Here is a 14,012-nt window from a genome sequence, read left to right on the forward strand (position 1 = left end):
TGCCACTCAAAAACAGGTGCACTCACACTCTGCTCTAGTGGTTTCCGACCTTAATTGGAAGTGAGCTACTCAAAACAAAATAAACCTATTGAAGAGCTAAAGATGGAGTTGCGTACATCTAGCCGGGCCTCTAACATTTTTTTATAGAAAAAATCGGTACTCTTTACCTAGAACGGCGCCAGCGATTGAAATCGCGGTCGTCGGGGGTAAAAATCGCGGTGATCGCGGGCATCGCGGGTAAATCGGGATGGCCGTGATGACCGCGATCACCGCGATTTTCCCATAGGGAACAATGTTAAAACGGCAGATTGACCGCGATTTTACTGTTAAATGCCTCAATGGACCCGATTTGGGGCCAAATAGGCCAAATTAACCCTTAAATGTCCCCCCAAATTTTTAACGCCACCCCACGATCCACGCCAACCCGAAGCGTGGCGAGCGCTGCGAGCCCGCGAGGGGCGGCGGTACGCGTCCTCCGACCTTTTCATGCCCTACTATCCACTAGGGCGTGGTGTGAGAATATAATAGTGTGGCGAGCCACCGAGCCCGAAGCGTGGCGAGCGGACGCGGATACCTTCACAGGTAGACGCGTCCCCTCGCGGGCTTCACAGGTGTCCGCCTCGCCACGGACACCTGTGAAGCCCGCGAGGGGACGCGCATAACTGTGAAGGTATCCGCGTGCGCTCGCCACGCTTCGGGCTCGGTGGCTCGCTGCGCTCGCCACACTATTATATTCTCACACCACGCCCTAGTGGATAGTAGGGCATGAAAAGGTCGGAGGACGCGTACCGCCGCCCCTCGCGGGCTCGCTGCGCTCGCCACGCTTCGGGTTGGCGTGGATCGTGGGGTGGCGTTAAAAATTTGGGGGGACATTTAAGGGTTAATGGGCTCTGTGGCCCATTTAACATTGATTCCTATGGCCAAATCGGGTGGATTGAGCCATTTAACAGTAAAATCGGGTCCATCGCGCCTTTTAACATTGATTCCTATGGGAAATCGGGAGCATCGCGTCGCGGGCATCGCGGGTACATTTATGGCCGGCCGCGACGCGACCGACACGATTTCCATGTTTAACATTGGTTTCAATGTGAAATCGCGGGCATCGCGTCGGTCGCGTCGCGGCCATACATACATGTACCCGCGATGCCCGCGACGGGCGCCGTTCTAGGTAAAGAGTACCAAAAAATCTGTATAAAAAACAATAAATGCCCCTTGCACATTATGCCACACACATACTGCCTATTACACATAATGTCACACACCATAATGCCCCTGACATAATATGCCCCACACTGCAATAACCCCAACACAATATGCAGCTTCCACATGATGCCACCTGTAGTGCTGCTTATACATAAAGCACCCTGTGATGCCACTTACAAATGATGCCCTCTGTATTGCTGCTTTAAAATGATTCCTCCTGTAGTGTCCCTTACAAATAATGCCCCCTGTATTGAATGCCCTCTGCGGTGCTGATTTATAAATAATACGCTTCATAGTGAAGCTTTACAAACTCATCTCATAGGCTCCCACTTACCAGGCTCTCTGCTCTGCTGCTGGCCAGTGAAAGATGGGGCTGCCTCATGAGCAAATCGCAGCGGTACGCGATTTCTGATTGGCTTTTGATCCGGCGTCGCATTTGAACTGGTCGCTGCCCAGCAGAGAAGTAGGTTGTCATATCGTATGTTCATATAAAGTACAATAAAGATACTGGTTGATAAAAGGATATGGGGTCCCTTCTCTGTTCTGATTGGATATCAGTGTTTTAAATGTTCTAATTATTCATTGGAATATATAAGAAAAGGAAAAATAAATAGAGAAAAGTAAGAGAGAAAAGGAGAGAGAACGTTGGTCATGCACTGAAAGTGTATGGTATAAATATCATCCCATATAGGGTAATGCATTCTTATCATGTCATAGACTAAACAGAACTTATCAATATATTGTGGTTATCAGCATCCATAGTTAACATAAACACCTAGTTCTGAAGTATCAAGAGTGTGAGGAATGCGGAGACTCCAGCCACCTATTCCAAATTTTTTCAAATTTAGGCAGAGTGCCGCGAGACATATATACATATCTTTCATGTTGCGCGGTGGTGTTGACCAGAGACCTCCACTCTGCCAGTGTAGGCCCCGAGCCAGCCATCCAATGCCTGGCTATTATGACATTAGCTAGGGAGCATAAGTTAATCACATATTGACCCTCTATATTAGTCAGGGGGGTATTTTCTTTGCTAACCCAGTATGCACAGTTTAGGCGTCAAAGCCTGCTCAGAGATCCCAGTGGAGACAATCGTTGATTTGACAGCACCCCAAAAAGAACTAACCAGGGGGCAGTCCCAGAGGAGGTGCCATAAGTTCCCCTGTGAGAAATGACATTTTGGACAGTCCGATGAGGCTCGTCCACCAAATCTAACCAGAGTACACGGTGTTAAGTATGTTCTGTGTAGAATAAATAGTTGGACTTGTTGGAATCTTGCGGAGACCTTGGAATGTCATGGTGATGCCAGCGCCTCCTCCAAACTACCCACATCTGCCTCCCACTTGGCTTTTAGGGTGAATAGTGAATCCTTGTGTAGAAAAGATAGCATAAATGAGTAAGTTAAAGATATGGTTTTAACCTGCCCCAAATTGGTCAGAAATATTTTTGCCGGAGAGGATAACAGCACTGGGGGACTGTTGTTACACTGAGTATTTAAAGCATGACGCAGCTGCAGGTACCTGAAAAAATAAACCTGAGACAACCCATATTCCTCCTTTAGCTGCTGAAAAGATTTTAGTATACTTGCCTCGTATAGCTGCCCAATCGTCACCACCCCCCCAGATGACCACAGTCTCCTGCCCGACAAACAGGCGAGCTCTGGTAGCTTAATGGAGTTCCAGAGGGGAGCCTCAGGATCTATAGCCGTGTATCCCATCAAGGACTGGGCCTCCTGCCAAATCCTAATGGCCTGAACCACTAAGGAAGGGGCACCCCCAGGGATCCTACCACCCAAGAACAGTTGCGAGGGTGAGACAGTGGGGCAAACTTGATGTATAAATGTAACCGGAAGCGAAGTCTGGTCAGTGTCCTATATCCAGTGCCTGAGATGTGAGAATTGGCTAGCATAATAGTACAACCTGAAATGAGGCAGGGCCAAACCCCCATCTATCCTTGGTCTAGTGAGGGTACTGACACTAATTCTAGGACGCTTATTCGCCCATACCCACTCCCTTTTTAACTCTCTCAGTATTGGTTATTTTTTTTTACACTATTTAAAAGCTACACCTTGTGCAAAATATATTTAACAACTTAACAGTTGTATGGTTTATATGCTATTTTAGCAGTACAGAGATATACCCCATAGTTTATAACCAACGGCAAACCATTTACAAGCTTTTATCAAGGAATTAGAGCAGATTTATCTTTATGTAACCTTTTTAAATATATATATATTTAATTATTCTTAATCCATCAAATATGCTAAAATGTTTTGTTTTTCAGCTGTGCTGTATCATCGCTGGGGACATCTAGACCTAGCCAAAAAATACTATGAAATTTCTATGAAGATTGATCCTTCTGCCCCTGGGACGAGGGAGAACTACAGTCTTTTGAAACGCAAGCTAGAACAACAGCAAATGAGAGGCCACATGTAGCAGCCCCACTTTTGATGTAGGAACAGTGTGAGGATCACACAGTGTAACGTTACTGACATTCTCACAAACACCACTGGGTCATTCACACTTATCTCGCTGGAAATGATGCTTTTGGTTTATCTACAAATACTCTGGTCGTGTCTTTTGGCCACCACTGCAGCACGTGATTTTTTCTTTTACTACTCACTAAGTAAAGATGAAGAATTAATTAAACCAATGATTTTCTTCTTGTGCAAACCGTTTAAGTAAAAAAAGCACAGCTTTATTGTCTCCGGAAAACTGTTTACTACAGTCCCTTTTTTTTTTTTTTTTTTTTTATAGACATCAATAAGGACTTTATACTACAGTTGCTACACTGTGGGAGATGAGAAATGGATGGAACAAATTGACTGTTACATTATTTATTTCCTTTTTAATGTATGCTGCATGTGCCTCTGGCATTTTCAGAATAATATCTACAGGAACTTTTTTCGGGTGAGGTTACCTTTTGGAGATAACAAATATTGGCTTTAATTTGTTTTAACCCTTTGAGTGCCAACTTCTGTGAGGGATGTGCAAAATATCTGAACAAAAATGCCAACGTCGCTCACATTCTATAAATTTAAATAAAAAATGTTGCGTAAAAAAAGATTATATGGGCGAGATGTAATAGGTGGCTTATTTGCCATTCATCTTGAATTCGCACTATATTGCACGTGGCTAGTGTTTGATTTATTTTTAAATGGTAATTCGCAAATGTTATAGGGTGCGAATTTGAAGGTAAAATCAGAAATTGCATGCGAAGTAGCAAGATACTTTAGAACCGGAAACATGTAGATTTTTGGATCAACTGGATTGCAATTTACAACACCAGCATGGCTAACACAAGTCCCCCTACATTATGCATCACTATTTCCACCTCACCATTAAAAGGTGTTCAATATACATTTGCCCCATTCTCCCACAAATACAAACCTTTAAAACGTACAATACTCACCATTATTTATAAATACACAGGACCATCCCAAGTATTGTTCCAGCGACAAATTGAAGAGGGCGATGCTCAGAACATGCAGGAGATCATGCTCAAAGCTGTGGATCCCGTGGTGCCTGAGGAGCATACACCATATAATGTAGGAGAAGACATGCCTCAGTCCCCAAGACTAATGCATCAAGACCCAAAACCAACACCTGCCCCAACTCCACAGCAAATTGCCGTATCACTTGATGCATTCATACAAAAACAAATTGGATATATGTCCTTTCAAACTCAACAATGAACGGGTTAACACAAAACTCCACTTTGTCACACCACCTCCATAAGGTGTCTAATGCCATCCGTATAGCCGAAGGGACACTGTTTAGAATGGCTTCAAATATACAGTAGATCTGCGCCTTTTTGAGATTATCCAGGCAATTCGGGCCAAGAATGGGGCCATTCAGGCCCAAACTGCTTTCATTCAGGCACAAAAGGCAGTACTGGTATCCATACACACGCACTTAAGTGGACATAGACAAATTGAGGCTGGGCCTGTTGCATCCACTATAGATAATATATCTATCACCCATGACTCGTGGTGGGTACACAAAACCTCCTGCACGAGGCAGAGGCAAGGCAGATCTCACACAAAAAATTTGGCGGTTTAATATTGAGACCAGGGGGGAAAAAAAGGTATTCACTAGGAATAATCAGGCACCTTGCAATTAGCTGGATCTCCAGTGAAAGCAGCTGCTTGACTGTGGGGGTAGTCACTCCCCACTGGAAGAAAACCACAGAAAAGAAATACTCACACAAGGTGGGTAAAGCAGCGCTTAAATCAATGAAAAATACCAATGGTGAAAAGGTATAACAATTTTACTGATTCTGTTAAAATCACAATCACAATAAAAATACAGTAATAAAACAATGACGATAAATGAATTACTATAATGACATAAGAAGGTGGGGGGGGAATAAACGTAAATTGGAATGAATGGCAATAATGGTAAATAATAAGAATAGGCCCCGCCTCAATGGACAGTCTGAGTAAGCTGTGTTGACACTGATATGAAGTAAACAGGTAAGTGCACTTTACCAATAATAAACGGTGGATCCTTTGAGTATAAAGTATGCTGGGAGTCCTCACGATGTATGCGGCTGGAATGTTTGCCGCTGGAGGTGATGAGTATCGCTTGATGTAAACAGACCATAAGTTGGTGCGAGGCTGGTGAATGTCGACTCAGTGTACCAGAATTTGTCTGTAGCGATCCCAGATGAAAGATCCCAGTGAAAGAAGACTGATGTGGCTTCCGTGCCTAGTAGCAGCCCACACTGGTATGGATGGTGGTGACCAGTGGTATTTTGCACGGTGTCCGCCAATAGGAGCAAATTGTCCAAGTGAAAATATGAGGAAAGATGGTGTCCAAAAGAAACAAGGTGTCACAGCTGTGTCCAGAGGTGGGGGGCAATCACCTAACGCGTTTCACTGCGTCCTGCAGCTTTATCAAAGGTGCCACATCAGTCTTCTTTCACTGGGATCTTTCATCTGGGGTCGCTACAGACAAATTCTGGTACACTGAGTCGACATTCACCAGCCTCGCACCAACTTATGGTCTGTTTACATCAAGCGATACTCATCACCTCCAGCGGCAAACATTCCAGCCGCATACATCGTGAGGACTCCCAGCATACTTCATACTCCACCGTTTATTATTGGTAAAGTGCACTTACCTGTTTACTTCATATCAGTGTCAACACAGCTTACTCCGACTGTCCATTGAGGCAGGGCCTATTCTTATTATTTACCATTATTGCCATTCATTCCAATTTACGTTTATCCCCCCCCCCCCCCACAGAATCAGTAAAATTGTTATACCTTTTCACCATTGGTATTTTTCATTGATTTAAGCGCTGCTTTACCCACCTTGTGTGAGTATTTCTTTTCTGTAATATTGAGACCATACCCATGTTTAGATCTATACAGAAATGGCAGTACTTCAAAAGGATGGGCCTCATTCATACATGTGTGCAGGACCATCTTAGCGCATGGGCTTTATGGGCAGTTGCCCAAGGGCCCCATAACCCTAGGGGCCCAATGCCACAGCCTTCCAGAGGCGCCATTGCAGTGGAGCGCAGATAGTAGGGTGCGCAGTTGCTGCTGCAGCTTGTGCCGGTCACAGGTAACAGCGGCGCTGGCAGCACTGTCTCCCGTATTAGGAGCCTCCCCTTCCCTCTCCTCCGTGCTGCCCTGTCATCATAGATTATAGACAGGCAGCGTCTCCCTGGGTCACCCCTCCTCCCATCCCATCAGTGGGATGCCACCCCCATCCTCTCTCCGGCTTCCTATCTGAACAGGAAGTCACAGGTCGTGCACTCGCTGCACTGGAGGAGCCCAGCAGAGAGGAGAAGACGACGGACAGCAGCAGCCACACCACAGGAGCACAGACTCGGTCAGCAGGGGCTCAGGTAAGTCCTGCTGAAGATGGAGGGGGTGTCAGTAATGTGTGCTAGAGGCGGGGTGTCGGTAATGGTTGCTGGGGGGAGAGGGGTCAGCAGTGTTTGCTGGGGGGGTTGTCAGTAATGTTTGCTGGGGGGAGGGGTTTGTCAGTAATGTTTGCTGGGGGGGGAAGGGGGTTTGTCAGTAAGGTTTGCCGGGGGGGTCAGTAATGTTTGCTGGTGGGGAGTTTGTCAGTAATTTAATGCACGCACCTCCTCTGCACCCCTGTGTATGTATTGAGCGGGGTCTGCATGGCTCTGGTGGTGGTGGTGGTGTCACACTGAGACTGGGCACATTTCCCTGTGCTGTTGCCTGCACTGGAGAAGTTGTGATCAACTTTTGCTATAGCCTATGGCTGTGTGACTATGGGAGTTATTCTGGTTCACTCCTTCTGGCAAATTCCTTCCTAATAGAGAGATGGCAGCCCAGTTGCAAGTATGCTGGTAGCGCTCACCTCATGCTTTGACCCGCCTTTACTGCAGCCTCCCACCTTGACTTGTGATGTGTCTATGATAGAGCAGTGTTGATTGTGTATGTGCTGTGTAATAGAGTAGCAATAGAGTCCCTGTCACCATATTTTGGTCACCCACGGCTTCTCTGCATCACCCATTCCATGTCCCCCACTGCTTTTCTCTGGTACCCTCTCTCCTTGTAGCTTCTGCCTCACTCTGTTACTCCCTATTACCCATTGCCTGTCACCATCTTTTGGTCACCCACTGCTATCCATCACCCACACCCTATCACCCACTGCTTCTTTCCGTCACCCACTGCCTCTCTCTCTGGTACGCTCTTCTTGTAATCCACTGCCTCTTCCTGTCACCAACTCACTGCAAGAGGCAGTGGGTGATGAAGTGAGTGACAGTCACCCACTCACTCCCTGTCACACCCTGCCTATCACCCACTGCTTCTATCACCAATTGTCTGCCACCCTTTCCTTGTCACCACTGTCTATCCATCACCCTTTTCCTGTAAGCCACTGCTTTTCTCCATCTCCCATTCACTGTCCCTTACTAGAGTACCCTCTTGCTATAACCCACTCCTCTTTCTATCACCTTATCCCTGTTACCCACTGCCTCTCTATCACCCTCTCCATCTCCAACAACACCCTTTCTGCCCCACCACCCCAGGCTGACTGGGTGGTCTCAGCCTTTTTTTTGGTGTGTACTCGCACTTAGTGTGCAATAATATACCCCGGGTTGAATACTAAATTGCTGTCAATTTTCCATACCCCTACTTCAAAATTCCCACTTTGATATATATAGTATAGCACTGCTTTGCCCTGGGGCCCATAATGCTCTTAAGATGGCCCTGCATGTGTGATTTGCAGAAAACTTTTTTTTTTTTTTTAAGAAAGTCACACATGGCTAAAAATCAAACCCTATATTTCCTATATGCTGTAAGGTAAACATTACAGGTCATTATGATGAATAACAATGTTTGCCTGGCAATATTCACACCTATTTTGACAATTTCCCTTGGCACTCAAAGGGTTAAATTCTGAAGATACAACATGAATCCAAACTGCTAATGTGTAATGTTTTTTTATAGCTACTCTATTTACCTCAGTACCAGGCCACAACCGCCAAGTACACACTCTATTTTGTAAAATTGTTTGCTTTTCACACACTATAAAGTAGCCAACTGCTTCTCTTCAGGGGCCAGATGCACTAAGCTTCAGAAGTGATAAAATGGAGAGCGATAAACAACCAACCAATCACCTCCTGTCTGACATTTTTCAAACACAGTCTGTGACATGGCAGGTAGGAGATGATTGGCTGGCTGTTTATCACTCTCCATTTTATCACTTTTGAAGCTTAGTGCATCTGGCCCTAAGTAATTAGATATGGCCCTGTCTTACCAGCATTTTTACCTGCAGGCTACAGTATTTGACTTTGAATTGGACAATGAACCAGTTTGTTCAAGACAGTCTGCAGCTGTGTGTAGAGTTGTAAAATAGTTTGTGTGCAAACCTGTGATCTGCCATTTCATTAATGATGGCTGTTGTATTGTTTACAGTGTTTGTTATATTATTTATCTATTGTTACTCATACAAAAATGTCCTCATACATCGGATACCCCTGTCACACTCGCAGAATGTGTTCCCGGGTGCTTCCCGGAAATGTACCCTTTCACACTGCACGAAGACCTGGGATCGACCCGGGACAGCCCCATTCACACTGATCCCAGGAAATCCCTGCAAATACATATGCATGTCATTAGAAATGGACTCCAGGGCTCTGAAAGATGACATCAGCATTTGTGAGCACAAGAAAGCTGCAATCAGCAGCTTTTGTAAAGTCCTGTGTACCCAATCCTGGGTACGGGACCATTCACAATGACCGCATCCCGGGTTGATTCCGGAATCTACCCAGGTCAGGACCTGGGTAGAAATCCCGGGATGCTCATCCCGTGATATTCTTTCAAGACCCTTTCACACTGAGCTAAATCCCGGGTTGATGCGCAAAACAAACGGGATCAAATTGCGAGTGTGAAAGGGGAATTAGCTGCAGTCACACCAAATAGTCCCCCTTGGCACATCAGGTAGTGTGAGAACCTTTAAGCATCAGGCATTTTTATTTCTTTGCCAAAAATGCATCTTGGTCAGAATGCAGTGCAACTAGGACACATTGTGAGACTGTGCTGATTAATTAGATATGACGGTACTTGTTTCCTAGCACGGCCACACCGATCATGATCTTGGGCATCGCAGGTAAAAAAATCGCGTTGGTCGCATCACATGCGGGCTAAAAAATCGTATGCGATGCGACCGACGCAATGCCCGCGATTTCCCATAGGGAACAATGTTAAATGCCTCAATTTACCCAATTCAACATAGGGAACAATGTTAAATGGGCCAGAAACCCCCCAAAACACCCCTGAACAGTGAAATGGGCCCCCAAAATTAGTTAACGCCACCCCACGATGAATGTGAACCCGAAGCGTGGCGAGCGGCGGCGGTACGCATCCTCCGACCTTTTCATACCCCCACTATCCACGTCGGCATGGAGTTGAGAATAGATTAGTGTGGCGAGCCACCGAGCCCGAAGCGTGGCGAGCGCACGCGGATACCTTCACAGGTAAACGCGTCCCTTTGCAGGCTTCACAGGTATTCGCGTCCCCTCGCTGCGCTCGCCACACTAATCTATTCTCAACTCCACGCCGACGTGTATAGTGGGGGTATGAAAAGGTCGTAGGACGCGTACCGCTGCGCTCGCCACGCTTCGGGTTCACGTTGATCGTGGGGTGGCGTTAACTAATTTTGGGGGCCCATTTCATTGTTCAGGGGTGTTTTTAGGGGTTTCTGGCCCATTTACCATTGTTCCCTATGTTGATTTGGGTAAATTGAGGCATTTAACATTGTTCCCTATGGGAAATCGCGGGCATCGCGTCTGGACCATTTAATGCTTTTTTAGCCGCCTGCGATGCGACCGACGCGATTTTGACTTTTTTCAATGCATTTCAATGGGAAATCGCGGGCATCGCGTCGGTCGCATCGCAGACTACTAAAAATTACCCGCGATTGTGGCCGTGCTAGGAAACCAGTACCGATATGACGCTTGTACCGCTTTCAGATCGCAAATGCAGGGTCACACTGGGACTTTGAAACGGTTCAGTCCCGGTGCAACCCTGCATGTGCAGTCTGTTCAGATCGCCTTTGCGAACCGGCAATATTGCCTGTTTGCTGACATCATGTGGGGGCGCGTCATCTGGGGTGGGGGAGGAGGCAGCGCTCAGAGCTGGCGCTGCTCCAAGCGCTGCCTCCTCCATAGTGTGAATGGGAAACTGGTCGCTCGACAGGTAAGAACCCTGCTTTTTACCCAGTTCAGATTGCCGCATTGCTACCAGTTAGCTGTAACTAGTAGGTAACCCCTTTCATATCGCACTAATTATCAGGTCGAACCGGCAAGAAATTGGCTTGTACCCGGTAATTCGGTGCGATGTGAAAGGGGTATTTTATGCAAAGGAGTCTCTTAATATGCATATGAATTTCTACAATGTAGCATCCACAGCATTTTCCCATAAAAGGTCTGTGTTCTGTTCTGCTCCACATGCAGACTCGGGTGGGTGGTGCATTGCTTATTGCTGGGTCCATGACATCACTGCAGACACCTCCCGAGCTAGTGCCTGGAGTTTAGCTTTTCTCCAAGCGCCATATCTTCCTATGTAGCAAATGGATTCCGGGTTGCGCTGACGTAGTTTACGAGTTCACACTGCACCGCAACCCAGATTATGTCAACTGAACCCTTTTAGATGACCTATAAACCTGTGTTGCAATTTCATGTAAAAAAAACCGACTGTCAGACTGAAAATGGTATTGTAGAGCATGAGAACCAAGAGGAGCAGGCCTTTGCCACTTTAAAAATACATCAGAATTCACACAATCATTTACAGGGCAAAAACGGCCTTGTTTTTCAGTGTAAATGATTGCTGCTTTAAAAATAGGTGAAAACTCACACAACTTCCTAATTCATGCACTCTTTTACATTATGCCCCTCAGTCTCACACAATGGACCTTATTCTGGTTCACACGCAATATTGTGCGTTTCGCAGTGTTACGTGTGGACCAAACGCCGTCTGCAGAAAACCACACCCTCCCTCTCGCACAGGCCGATCCCCTGCATGGCTGCAAATGAGCGATTTGCTTAATCATCCATTTGCAGCCAGGGAGAAATCATTCGATGGCAGGCAACCATCAAATGATTTCTCCAGCGCTCGCAGATCAGGGAAACCTCTATGGTGTCTCTGATCGGCAAGCGCCCTATGCGGGAAGCAGGCAGGCAGCTGACATTCACTGACGTCAGCTGCCCACCCCCTGCACCCACGTCACCAGGCGATTTAACATGGGAACGGCCATGAAATGCGAAGCATTCCCATGGGTTCTCGTCATCCCCCCCTGGGCCACACTGCTTGGCAAACGCAGATGCAAAATATCGGTCTCCCGTGCTAACGCGTGGGGGGACCGATTGATTTAAAATAAGGTCCAATATGCAATATCCAATGAATGGGCACAGTCTTCTCATGCCTCCTAGCTTTTCTGTATTGGAATGAAGATGCAAAAGATGTTCAACATTAGTAGAGTTGGACATGGCGGCTCACTCGCCCCAGCTATCTTGCGCTGCATGAAACATTGAGGCTAGATGAATGAGGAATCCTCTGTGTATTGCAATTAGAAAATGCATTTGGTTTTACTTTTTTGTAATCCGTTTCCCAGGTTAAGCATACTAAAATGGTATTACCATCATCACATTTGTATAAACTCATTTCTAATATGAACACAATGTTAAAAAAGACAGTAATATATAGGCCACCAATGTTTGTTTATTTTTGTTCCTGTGATACACATAGTTTTTTTATGTAGTGTCTAAAAAGGATGGTCCTGGTCAGTATTTTGACTTCCCAAGATGGCTTCTTTTACTGTGCAGTGTTTTAGTAAATAAAAGTCACTTTGCTTTATTTTGGGCTGAATTTTATATGCTACCTTTGGAACAAAGCAGTCAGTGGCGCAACAATAGGCCCGCAGACCCCCGTGGTTGCACGGGGGGGGCCTATTTAAGTGCAGGCGCCGGGGTCTGCGGGGCTATTGTAATGCTGCTGTGCTGCGGCCGGGACCTGCAGATTTACCTGTCTGCGCAGCGGTCCCTGCTCCCCTCCTGCCCTGCTTCTGCAGTGCTAAAATGCAAATGGACCATCATAAAATGTCTGCCCCCATACAGCAGACAGTTCTCTAAAACTGTCTGCTGTATGGGGGCAGACATTTTGTGATGGTTTATTTTCATACCAGCAGGAGGGGAGCCGGGACTGCAGACAAAATCTGCGGGTCCCGGCCGCAGCACAGCAGGGGGGCATGGGCGGCGAGGGGTGGTGGTGGGGTTTGTTATATTTACTGGGGGGGGGGGGGGGGGGGGCAATTTTCATAGTTACACCACTGAAAGCAGTTTATTATGTTATGTATTTATTGAATGCACTACCGCTTTGGGCCTGGTGCAGTGCCAGCATATTTTTACAGTTGCACAAAAATAAATGATCTAATTAAAGGCTTCATCAAGTTTAGAGAAGCCCCTGGCTCATAGCTACCAGCCATATACCATATAGTGGGCTGTTTTCTTCCCTGGACACCACGCACTATATCCTTTTGTGTATCCCCATCAAATAAGAAGAAATGACACCCTAATTTGAAATGAAATTATTAAGAAATTACTTTTTTTGGTACTTGTGTATTTGCAGGGCGCCCACTAAGCTATTTGTGAAATTGCATCGCATGGTACGTTTTCGTGCCGTGCGATGTGATCTCACAAGTTAATTTATTCACTGCACCCTGACATCCGATCGCATCGCATCACACGCAAAATCCCATGTGCGTAACGTGTCCCCTCGCGGTTCTTGCTGCATTCGCCACACTTACGGCTGGCGTGGATAGTGGGGGTGTTTTAGGAACATATTCACACCTGCCATATCATACATCTGAGACAGTAATGAAGACATGTATTAACTGGATTGTATTTAATAATTAAGAAGAAATAATCAAATTAACAAATTACAATAATAACAATTAATCAAGAACAAAGAAAATAATAGTCATTCTTCTGATTCTGCATCAGCCTTTGGCAGAAGAGAAAGTGCATAAAGAATACGCTCAAAAGTATTTTCAGCGCCCACAGTCTTTCGCCAGATAAATTCCTGTAGGTAGGAGTCGAGATTCTGGCGCGCGGTGCCTCTTTGACGCTTGTTGCGCCATCTACAGGATCCCAAAAGGCGCTCAATGTTTTATGTGTGAACACCAGTCTGTGGATTGACGAAATTAAACCTGTGGTTCACCCGAGCATGGTGGTACCCTGCCTTCTCCAGCTGCTCTGTGTTATAGGCACGCCAGCAATCGGAGTAAATAGTCGTCCCCGGTTCAATGAATTGATTAATGGCG

The 14,012-nt window shown here is 46.1% G+C and overlaps 1 protein-coding gene across 3 annotated transcripts in view; it reads left to right on the forward strand.

Annotated features, from left to right (window-relative positions):
- TMTC4 (transmembrane O-mannosyltransferase targeting cadherins 4) overlaps positions 1–5,402 on the forward strand; it is a 47,745-nt gene extending 42,343 nt beyond the window's left edge. For 2 of the 3 annotated variants that reach the window (XM_083168625.1, XM_083168624.1), the window contains exon 19: positions 3,487–5,402. In XM_083168625.1, the coding sequence (XP_083024751.1) occupies positions 3,487–3,638 (152 nt within the window). In that variant the 3' untranslated portion in view covers positions 3,639–5,402. The remainder of the gene's footprint in view (positions 1–3,486) is intronic. The other variant, XM_083168626.1, reaches the window with a different exon arrangement.
- The last annotated feature ends 8,610 nt before the right edge of the window (positions 5,403–14,012 follow it).

The sequence above is a fragment of the Crinia signifera genome, chromosome 2 (genome assembly GCF_055691185.1).
Source record: "Crinia signifera chromosome 2, ASM5569118v1, whole genome shotgun sequence".
NCBI lineage: Eukaryota > Metazoa > Chordata > Amphibia > Anura > Myobatrachidae > Crinia > Crinia signifera.